The 11,703-nt window shown below is 40.5% G+C and overlaps 1 protein-coding gene across 1 annotated transcript; it reads left to right on the top strand.

The window, feature by feature from the left end:
- The first annotated feature begins 5,646 nt into the window (after positions 1-5,646).
- Positions 5,647-8,620, top strand: LOC144070687 (histamine H2 receptor). Its single transcript, XM_077595108.1, has 2 exons — positions 5,647-6,520; positions 7,412-8,620. The coding sequence occupies exons 1-2, from the start codon at positions 5,737-5,739 to the stop codon at positions 7,705-7,707; spliced, it is 1,080 nt and encodes a 359-aa protein (XP_077451234.1). The 5' UTR covers positions 5,647-5,736; the 3' UTR covers positions 7,708-8,620.
- The last annotated feature ends 3,083 nt before the right edge of the window (positions 8,621-11,703 follow it).

Here is an 11,703-nt window from a genome sequence, read left to right as displayed (position 1 = left end):
GGATTGGCCATTCAGCCCTGTCAATGACATCGGAATGATGATTTACAGCCAGTCCTCCAAGTTTAAATGAATTGGATTTCTATCATTATCACTGGCGGACAATGCGTTAAGTCACACAACAGTTTTAAGTGATCTTTTTTTTTTACTTGTATGTATAGCTTTTTTCTTCTTACAACTGGTTGCTATGTTTTGGGTTTTTATTTAGGTTAAAGTTGTAATTAAATAATATTTGCAAGACAGACTTTGATGAACCCATAAAAAAATGAGAGCAACAAGTTCAGTCATGTAAAAAGAAAAATGAGATAAAAATGACAGCTGTGTAGTTTATAACAACTTCCACAATGGACTCGTGTCTGTTTTTACTGATTTAAAAAAAAAACACCCTCCTAAAAACTTGCAGTGTTTTGTATGGTTCCCTGACTTCCTAATTTTGCTATTTTGCTCCGATACATAGAGAATGCAGCTACATGCTGAGTGAACAGTGCACCATTATGATTGGTAAACAATAGGCTCAGATGAAGTCGGAACCCTGAGAGAATCTTCAGCAAGCACCTGCTCAGACAGATAAAGACTAGGAAATTTGCAATGTGATGATGTCCAAAAGCCACAGTTTAAGCATGATTTCTGGGGGAAATAACTTTAATTTAATTACAGTATATATAAAAAAAGAAACAATGCGTTTGACTCTTGATTGAGTTATTGTAGTGTATTAAAAAAAGGATGTTTGACCATTTAATTCAGTCAAGCTTTGGCATACCACAAGAGTGCATCACTTTAATACCTGTGATGTCAATACATTACAATGTTCAATACTCCTTATCGTTATCGGCGCCCGATACGGCTAGTTTTGGAGTTTCGGACAGTATCGGATTGTGTCAGAAGATCGGATCTGCGAGTTTTGGCAGGAACATCGAGCTTTTTAAATGCAATAAATCAAACCAATAGGGAAACATGCCTGCAGAGTGAGATGATTTCTCTTTAGAAATTAATGATGGTCACTAAGGATTGTGTAAACACAACATTTCTTGAGGAGGTACCAAAAGGGCTCATTTTCGCACTAAAAATATTCATTTACTGGTTAAATTATTTTTGCATTATTTTACTGGATGAAAAGTTCTGGAATCAGATCATTATCAGCAAACATATTTAAAAGAATGACATCTAATCTGAAGTCAAAAAATCTCTATCAGGACATACCTACTTTATACACCACAGTCTCTGCCAATCGCTACTTATACATAATCATTAAAATTGTAGCATGCTGAAACATGTTGCATCTATATTTTTTTCATTCATGTAACATATGGGAGAGTTGAAAGACGTGGAATTTAAAAAAATAATACTGCTTTTCCTTTTAATCTTATCTAAAAGCTTGTGGTTTGGCAGTAGAATTCCGGCATATGCTCTTGCATAATTAAAAAAAAAGTAACTAACGCCAATGTCATTGGGATGGGGGAAGAATGCAGAATGTTTGGTACTGGATGAGTTATTCCAACACAGATTCTCATGTTTGACAAAAGGTGTGAAGGAGGCTGCCCTCACTCCTTTCAGCATCGTCAATTATTCTAGCTAAGCCCTTGGCGGCCTCTCCCTGGACCTGCACGCACCTCACAGTCTGTTGCGGAGGAGCGAGTATATACATTTAAATGGTACTGCCATACTGAATTGTCTATTTAGTCAATGCATACTGCGCAAAGGAGTTTCACTTTGTTATCATTTTTATTTCATACAACATGTGGTGCATTGTGCCGGGGATTTAAGTTCATACCAGATCACCAGAAAGAAAACTGAACTGTAATAGTCACAGCAGAAAAATAAGTCGGGATACTTATTTTTGGTTACGATAAAATCTGCAATAGTTGACTTTTACCCCATTATCCGGTTTGATAGAAAATGGTATTGTTATAAGAATCCAAAAAACGTATCCTCATCGGGCGGTCAGTGGAAGCAAGACTTATCTAATCCAGGTTTTTTCCTCATCAGGGTGATTACTGTGGAGTGTACACGTTTTTTTGTAAAACAGCCACATAACAAGATGACCTTCTTAAATAATTTATGTTTCAATGACACGAAACTGCCAAATTTTGGATCTAAATGCTGACCCGAACGTTTAGTTTAGCCATTAAACTGTGCCTTTGAAGAGGAGAGCTAGACCGCAGGGGATGTTTTTTTTGTGAATAGGGAGCCTTTGTAACACAGATTTTCACACAGCAAATCATTTTGTGTCCCTGCGTGTTACTCAGCATCAAGAGTTTGACGCACACCAGCATGACGTCAACAGATAAACATTTCTCAGTGCCATCATTAGGAGCTGACAAAAGAAGACTGTAGCTGTGAAAGAGGAACAAACTCAAATGAGACGAGGTCACCTGTTTTCTCGCGGGTTTTGAGGGCTGAGCCTCTGTTGTTGTATTTCTTTCTTTTTGGTTTTGTTGGAAATTCAACTCAAACCAAATTGTATTAACTATTTCAGGGACAGTGGTGACTACACAGTAGACAGCTATTCAAAAGGAGGTTTTTTTTCTCCCATATGAATGTATTAAAAACATGTAAGACCTACACTGTATTTTCCGGACTATAAGTTGCTCTGAAAGGGTATAAAAAAAACAAAATATAAACAAACATTGAATCCTGAAAATGTTCAACGTGCGTCATTTTTAACTTTATTGTTACTTGCGATTAAGTCTTAATGTTCTTATGCAAGATGGATTTTTTTCTCTGAATATTGGTATTTTTGGAGCAAAGCAGAGGCATTATGACAAGCATATTGTGTAACAGTGTCAATATGGGATGATCAAATTACCGAGGGTGTTTTTGTTTCCTTTTGTCAGCATTTCAAATCAACAGATTTCTATCTTTGGGTCAGGCAGTATTTAACAACACAGCATGTGCCTTTTGCAAATCCGAAAGATGCGCTTTTGAAAAAGGACTGAACTGGAATCAATAAACTCCTACAGTGGTATCATACCTTGGGGATATCATTTCTCGTTCTCCCGTACAAAGGGAAACTTTGCTGCATTTTAGCCAAATCGTGGGCTCTGTGATTATGTCATTCTTTGGATTACGGATGATTTTAAATATCATTTTGACTCATTACATCTAGCCACTGATTATGTAGTGCAGAGGTGGTGAAGACAGGGCTCTCGAGCAACATGCGGCTCCCGACCAAAATGCATGCGCCTCTTTGCTTCTTATCATATTTTGTATATACTGTGAATCTTTGCCTTGTTTCATGTTCCTTTTGTTTTTATTCTCTCTTAAAACACACTCAAATTCATCCAGGCCCATTCAAAACAAACAAATTATATTTAAAAAGTAATTTGGCATATTGGTGTGCTTTTGTACTCAAAGTTTTTGCTCTTTGTGTCTCAATTATTCGCCACCCCTGATGTAGTGGTTCATTCGCCTGACTTGGATGCGGGTGACGCGGGGTCGATTCCCACTCAGTGACTGTGTAATTATGGGTGGAATTGGCTGTCTGTCCTTGTGTGCCCTATGACTGACTGACGGCCAATTGAGGTTGAGGTCCGCCTTTCGCTAGAAGTCAGCTGGGATAGGCTGCAGCAACCCGTGATCCTGACAGGAATAAGTGATGTTAAAGATGAATGTAAACCTATACATCGCCAATTCAATTTTCTAAATTTATGTTCCATCCTCCATTCTCAAAGCTGTCTCCATCCATTTTGACATAAATCTTATTCAAGGTCACGGGGAAACTGGAGCTTATAAAAATTGACTGCAGCCAAATTGCGGACCGCACCTTGGACCGGTTGCCAATCAATTACAGGGCACAACAAGACAACCATTCACACTCATTTGCTATAAAGTGGAAATTGATGCCAGTTGAGGTCACAAAAGTCAGCTCATTCTTAGATTTAGTAAGCTTCTCAAGCTGATCAAGTGAATAGCAGGTTTCATTTTTTTTAACCTATTTTAGTGTTTTTGCCATATAAAAACACCACAAGATGGTCTTACAAGGAGAGTGAAAATTGGTGTAAAGACAAAAGAGAAATGTTTTGTCTGAGTTGGAAGAGGCCAGTTATCAGTGAGACAACCTGTCAGCCTTTAATCAATCAGCCATCAAAACTTTGCTGCTTCTAAACATCACCCATCAAGTCCCGCTGGCCAAATTAGGTAGCGATGCTACCCACACAAACGCTTGCTTGCTTACAATTGCTCTCACACACACACTCTCATGCACACACACATGCAGACAAATCAAATCAATGGCTACCTTCCTCCACAGCGGGAAACTGCACACAGTGGGTGGCCTGTGGAGGAGTCCACCCACTGACAGGATATTCAATTGCAAACATGTACAAATACATCATCAGTCTCTCTGTATTGTGTCCGTGGTGGACTGGGAGCGACTATATTTACACATACAGCACCCACACGTGTGTTGTCAACACAAAAACACACACAATGAGTGAACTTTCTCCGCTCATTGAAAAAAAAAAAAAAAGATGGATTTATGAATGGCCACATGCTGCTTTTGGTTAATTGCTTAGTTGCTAAGCGACCAAAAAGGAAGTATCTTGGTGCCCATTGAGTTTACGTAAACATTCTTGCCATATGTTGATGTTGTTTTCCCAAGATCATTTTTAATTATAACGTAGGAAACAGTCCGTTGGATGTTTATGCAGCACGTGTGCTGATGTGCACATAGTATACTATCTGTTGATGGATAAGGAAAGATGTGACATTTACAGATGAGTACACCAAGATGGCTTTTTATAAGCCAGAAGGAATACATATTATATTGCAGTACTGGATCATTAATGGTTATAAAGCCTTTCATAATGTGGAAGAAAAGAATCCGGTAGAAGATGTGAGATGAGAATATTTATCCCACGGCAAGAGTCCAATACCCCAACTGTCTAGCATTTTAGAAAACATATTGTATATAGCCAGTGTTGGGTGTAACGCGTTAAACTCATTCACTAACATTGACAGTGGAATAGGTAAAATTACATATATACATGTACAGTAATCTCTCGATTATCGTGTCTTCACCACTTTGCAATTTTTTTCCTGCTATTAATTATTGAAAACATATTGTTTGTTTTTAAGTTCATAAAAATGTGAAAATCCACGCTGAAACTCATAAGCGGAAGCCGTTTTTACTAGGATAATATAGTGAGTTTAAATGGTTTGGACGTCTATAGCTATCAATAGTTCAGGGGAAAAAAACTGTTGTTATATTACAGCGGATGTCATCCATTGTGGGTTTTATTCCCATAAAAAGCAACAGGAAATTGTGTGACAGTGTCATGGAAAGCCCTGCACACATCATCTTTAATCACCTGACTGTCAAAAATTGTAAAACAAATTGGTTGGTTAGGGAATAACATTCTTGCTCCTGTTGTGTTGTGCCTCCGCTTAGGAGGTGAGCAGCTGGAACCATTCACACTGGCATCATTTACTATGAAAATAAATAGTCAACAAATACCAGGAGTTTTGCACATAAGCTGTTTTTATTGCAAAACTATATATTGTTTAAGTTTTTGAAGACAGATAATTAGAAAACAACTGAGAAAATATGGTGATTTCTCACTTTTTCCCCCTCGTAGCTTACTGGCTGCACTAATTGCCTCAGGTGTGCAGCATACCCACGAACTTCCGCACACACACGCACGTACGCACGCACGCACGCACACCGGTTCTCTTGAACGCCAACATTTTTTAAAACAAAACAAAAACATGTTCCTTTGAGGGGGTAAAAAAAACAACAACATGAACGAGTCCCTAAACCTCTCCAGCTCGGAGTTCGACCCCCAAACGTCCACGCATCTGCACAACCGCTCCGTCAAGGTGAGCGTCATTATCATCCTGGGGGTGATGATTACTTTGGGCAACATGGCGGTCCTCCTGGTGATCACGTCGTCCGTGGCCGGCTGGTCGAGGAGCTCCCGTTACTTCCTGCTCTCGTTGACGGCCGCCGACTCCGCCTTCGGGCTGCTGGTCATGCCCTTGAACCTCCTGGTGAGTCTCCTCAAGGACTACACGGCCGGGCCCGACCAGCTGTGTCACCTGGTGGCCTTCTGCAACGCCACCGTGTACTCCACGTGCATGTACACGCTGGCTGCCATCAGCCTGGAGCGCTACGTGGCGGTGCTCTTCCCCCTCAAGTACTCGTCCATGATGACCAGGAGACGGACGCTGCTCCTGATCGCCTTCTCCTGGGGCTTCCCCCCTTGCCTCCTGGCGCCCATTTGCTTCCCAGACGGCATCATCGAGGTGCATTTCTCCACCGCCTCGCTGGTGTGCAACCCGTCCTACTCCAGCAACATGGGCTACTCGTTGAGCTTGGCCGGTTTCATCTTCTTCCCGTGCTCGGCGGTCATGACCTACGCCAACCTGAGAGTGTGGTGCGCCGCCCGGAGACAGAGCCGCAAACTGCGGCGGTTGGAGCGTGCGCACCGGAGGAGACACGACGTGGCCTCCAGGGTGCTGGTGCCGGTCATGGCGGCTTACTTCACTTGCTGGACGCCGTGCATGGCGGCCATGATCTACAACGGTAAGCAATTTGTGTTTAAAATCTTAAAAAACAAAACAAAAAAAGTTATAGTTAGAGTTTTGAAAGTACAGGTGTTAGTTACATTTATATCTGTCCTACAAAAAGCAAACCATTTACCTTTTAAAAGAAATTCAAAATAAATGAAATGATAACGATTTATAATCCGATAATAAAAAATGAGATCGACCGATAACGATTATTAGAAGTCAGAGGAGGCCGATAACCAATATTCATTTCCAGTAAGAGTGTAAAAATCTGTGTCAAAAAACTGAATAACGCAAGTACTGAACTTCATCGAACATTATGAACTCGCGCAAAGAGAAAATATTTTTGCCCTAAAATATACATTTTCAATATAATGAATTTTCTTTGTCTTGGCATTCTCGCTAGAAAATGGGGGGAGTGGGCTCATTCTCCACTCAGGTTGGCGGGAGGGCAGCTGACAAGTGTCTCATTACCAGCAAAGGGTGCCGAATTGAAGCATAGTTGTCATGTGTCCTACTTCACGAGCTGCTGTGACAGGTTGTTTGTTAGCCGTGGTTCTCAGCAACACATAAGAAGATCCCGATGAGCCTGATGATTGTTAAGAGTCAGATATGCGTGTTCAAAAAAGGTGTGAATATTGCGCTGGGCACATTGCGTTGTCATGCTACGGCTTAAAAACAATCCGATCTTTAAAAATCAAGGGTCCCTATTGAACATGTGTGCACACATAATTAGGAGTATCTTTCACATAATTACTTTTTTAAAAGTCCTAATTAATATATAAAAATCTTGCAAGGATATACAATATCTAATCATCAATTCAAAAGTTGTACAGAGAGTTCTTGCAAGCGCAGGCGTCTACAATGACGGTTCTGACATTCCTGCTTGCTGTTGTTTTGCACCCAGCACTCTCGGGCAGCTCTGTGCCAGAGTGGATGGAATTTGTGGTGGTTTGGCTGCCGACATCCAACGGTTTCCTCAACTGCATCTTCTACTTCTGGATCAACAAAAGCTTCCGTCAAAAATTCCACCTTACCGTGCACACTCTAGCCCAGACCGCCTGCCCGGCACTAGTGGAATATCTGGGATTCCGCCAACCTTTGAAGGTTTCGTTCGACTCGGCGTTTCTAAACAACAACACGGGCGTCCATGAACGTTCTTCGAGCGTGTCCTCCACCTGTACGCTAATGACCTTAGCCTAACAACTCTTTCCACATACTGCTCGTATAGGAGAGGACTTGTGTTTTTAGACGACTGATGCTACTTGACTGCTTAATGCCTTCAAAGAGGACTTGAGTTGCAAATGGTTTCGTGCTCGCTCGCATTCGGCTATGATGACACGTGTACTAAGTCATTGCAGATAAGCACTGTAGAATGTAATGATTTGTTTTATTCCCTTTTATGAACATGCAGTCTCGAGACTGTGTTTTGTTTATAACTCCTGTGGATTTTGTTGCTTTTTTTGTGTTTTTGTTTTTTTTACCCCAACCTGTCCCACCCACAGTGTCGCAAGGATTGAATGCACCGTCAATGAACACCTCTTAAAGCCACCTTTTATTAGTTTTAGATAAATGCTCGAGCCTAGCCTGCGCACTGCATCCGCCAACAGTCTATATTAAGCCGTTCTACGAAATTACCATTTTAATATTGCGTCGACGTCAATTCGGCCGACATATTTGGATGCGTGCAAACGCTCGATGTCGACATCTAACAGCTGGGAGAAGTTAACCTTTAAGTCACGGCGTTTGAGGGTACGCAAGGAGAAAAGTAATTAAGCTGCGACGCGGTAGAAAGGTCACCATGGTTGTGCTGCCAAAAGATAACTTGGGTAACTTCTAAGGTTGTTTGTTTTGCTGTGAAGATCCTCATCTGTCCATCCATCGTCGCCGCCGAGGGGCCTCTTCTGAGTGACGGCCGGCGTCAATCTTGCTCAGAATGAAAAGGGAAGTGTTCATTTTGAGCTATTTTACAACGGTATAACATGTTATGTACTCCAAAAATGTGCCATGTGAGAAGATTTTGTTTAAATTATTTTTTGTAAGATAATGATTGAGGTTTTGATAATAAATGGGTTTATAAATTACTAGTAAGAAATAAAGCACTATGCCTTTTGAACTCCGTGAGTTGCTTTGTTGTCAAAAATACTGCAGCGTGTGCAGTTTGGCTGAATTATACCATGGCGGCAACAAAAAAAAAATCATCACAGCAAATTTATGAAGAAAAATCCTGGCTTTATTCCAACATTAAATTGTTTCTTTCTTGGCCCAACGTTTTATGGAAATCAGCAAAGTAGTTTCAGCACTATCTTGCGCGCAACAAAATAAAAGGCATATAAACAACCCCCCCTCCCTCTCTGCCTCCCTCACTCATCTACCATTTTTGTTAAAAATTTGGCCTTGGCAGAATTTGGAGCTGTCGGAGTGATCTTGATTAATTTATTTTATTGCGCGAGCAGAAAGCAAAGAAGAGCTTAAAGTGTTGTGACTTCACAAAGATAAATTCATTACATTTGTTATACGTTCTGAGAGTGCAGTTAAAGATTCCTGTAGGGTTTACACTCTTAATAATCTAAGAACAATATGTTGCTCTTAAATGAATTCTCATCAAAGGAGATATTACAAAGCCAGTGGGGCTTTGATATGGCTTGAAACCACTTCACTTATATAGCTTGTCCTCATGTCTATCACTAAAATATGAAGTCAGCTCCTGCCCCACATTTACAGTATATCTTCAGCAATTGTTTTTAAGGGAACGTGCCAGAGACTTGACCAGCTTTTGCACGGATTATAATATTTGTAAACCATTTAAATGATAAATCTCTGTAGATAGTTGTGGTTCGAATTTGAGGTCAGCACAGCTTTTGAGTAGAAGACGTGAAATTGATTATGCTACTGTGGAAACCGTGAGTGTCAGGGTATAGGTGGTAGATGGGGATATATTATTACACTGATGCTAAATTAGATTGAGGGTGCTCAGTATGTAGTCTCCCTTTGACATTAAAAGATGTAATGGTGTTAAATACGTAGGTGGTGGTCAAATTTTGGCCCTAGTTGAACGTGTGTTGGATGTCTAGCGTTGTCAAAGGCAGCAAGTAAGTTCACTTTTTGGGTGAAAAATAAAGGTTTCTGGCCCATTAATGTGGCCCACCAACCAAACTGAGTTTGACACCCTTGAACTACAGTAATTCTGAAGGTAACTTAGCAGGAAAGCATGTCACTCTTCCTGAATGACCTCTAACCTTCTTTCCCTGGGAGAAGTGTCTAATTTTATTGAAGCTTTTAGGCAGTTGGCGAAGCTTTTATAACACTCCTGGGAAATGTTTCCACGGCCACAAAATGTGCTGCACGCACTTGACGTGGCTGTGTCCTGAACGACAAAGTCCCCGAGTGCAAATGTGAAATATCATCATAACATTGCTCTGTGCAAAACATAATCATAGCAAGCATGTATCCTGTAAAGTTGACCTTTTCAGTTATGTATTATTTTTAACCATCTTGTGGCGTCACTAAGTGTTTTTCCAGTTGTTTGCTGCGACCAGTCTCCCAGGACTGATGTGCATTAGCAGCCTTTCCCCTTGTCGGAGTAATTGACAGGCGCTGATGCTTAGATGAGAGCTTCTTACTCTCCCACAGGTGCTTTCTGTCAGTGAGGCATCATTCCGGATGGCCATCCCTGTTCACGTGGATGCAAGTAATGAGTACAAAAGTGACAATATATTTTTTTTAGATTAGAACTTTATTTCATCTCGTATTCGGGAAATTTCCTTGGTTGCAGTAGCAAGACAGACACACAAGACATTGTAGACCTAGGTAAAAAAAACTGGAGCCACACACAGGAAGTCCACAAGGTGGGGAGAGACGCATATTTCAGTCGTTTCATGCATGTTTTTTTCTTTACACACACAAGGCACTCGTTTAATTGATTGGTTCTCGGTGTCAACTTTTGAATAGCTGTACAATATATTCAAGTGAAAGGGTTAAACGTATAGTTGAAGCCCCCAAAATCACTTTGTTCATAAATAGTATTTCAATAACACATTCACTATTTGATTATCACAGTATTTAAGGTGTGGCGTTATAATTTTAAGCATTTGAATTGAATTGAATGCTTTTATTGTCATTATACAAGTATAATGAGATTTAAAATTTCAAGTGCACAAATTAATTATCAATAAATAATAATAAATTGGGCGGCCCGGTGGTGTGGTTAGCGTGGCGGCCTCATAGTGGGGCACCTGGGTTCAAATCCAGGTCAGTTCACCTGTGTGGAGTTTGCATGTTCTCTCCCCAGGCCTGCGTGGGTTTTCTCTGGGGACTCCGGTTTCCTCCCACATTCCAAAGACATGCATGGTAGGCTCTAAATTGCCCCTAGATATGAGTGTGAGCATGAATTGTTGTTTGTCTCCTTGTGCCCTGCGATTGGCTGGCCACCAGATCTTACCTGCTGTCTCCATTTGAGGAGGTTTGTGTAATACATATAGTACATACATTTTTATTCATACTGATGTCTTTAGAACGACATATTGAGCTACTACTGACCCCTTGTGTTCAGAATGAGAAGGGCAGGCATGACCACTTTTATTTATGTAACCCGAAGTCATCTTGTATTCGATTGATTACTACATACAACATAAGTGAAAGGCTGAAAACAGTGAGAAAAAAAATTCTGAAAAACGCAATAGATAGGTTGCATACAATTGACAATAGTGGAAGTATATAGGCACTGTGAAACCAACCCCATCAGACTTTTGGGTTTAACTGTAACAGACTGTTAGCCATCATCATTCAAGGGGGGCACTGACCTTTCAAATAGTTTTCCGGATGACTGGACTGGACAAAGACTCCTGACATTATGTACAAAATGAAAAAAAAGGAGGTGGAAATTCTGTATTCAAGATGTACCAACATACATTCTCGTAAATATACAATTTAAAATAAACTAGGGTTGTGCATTTTCTTTGCCCAAGTAACCTTTTTTTTCTTTTTTTTGGATGAGATACTTCTCTCTGTGCAGAACACTAACTTCTGTTTCAAGATGAGTCTTAGCTGTGTAATTATTATCTAACGTGCTGGGAACAGTGGTTACAATAGAAATAGAATCCATTCAGAATGGCAGTGCTGACAGCGTCTAATGGATTAAATGCCTTGGACTTCTGTGATTGTCAGTGGCAGAATCTTCATCGAAAGAAACAATACAGA

Source organism: Stigmatopora argus, chromosome 2 (assembly GCF_051989625.1).
Source record: "Stigmatopora argus isolate UIUO_Sarg chromosome 2, RoL_Sarg_1.0, whole genome shotgun sequence".
Taxonomy (NCBI): Eukaryota; Metazoa; Chordata; class Actinopteri; order Syngnathiformes; family Syngnathidae; genus Stigmatopora; species Stigmatopora argus.
This window is presented reverse-complemented; position numbering and strand designations above follow the sequence as displayed.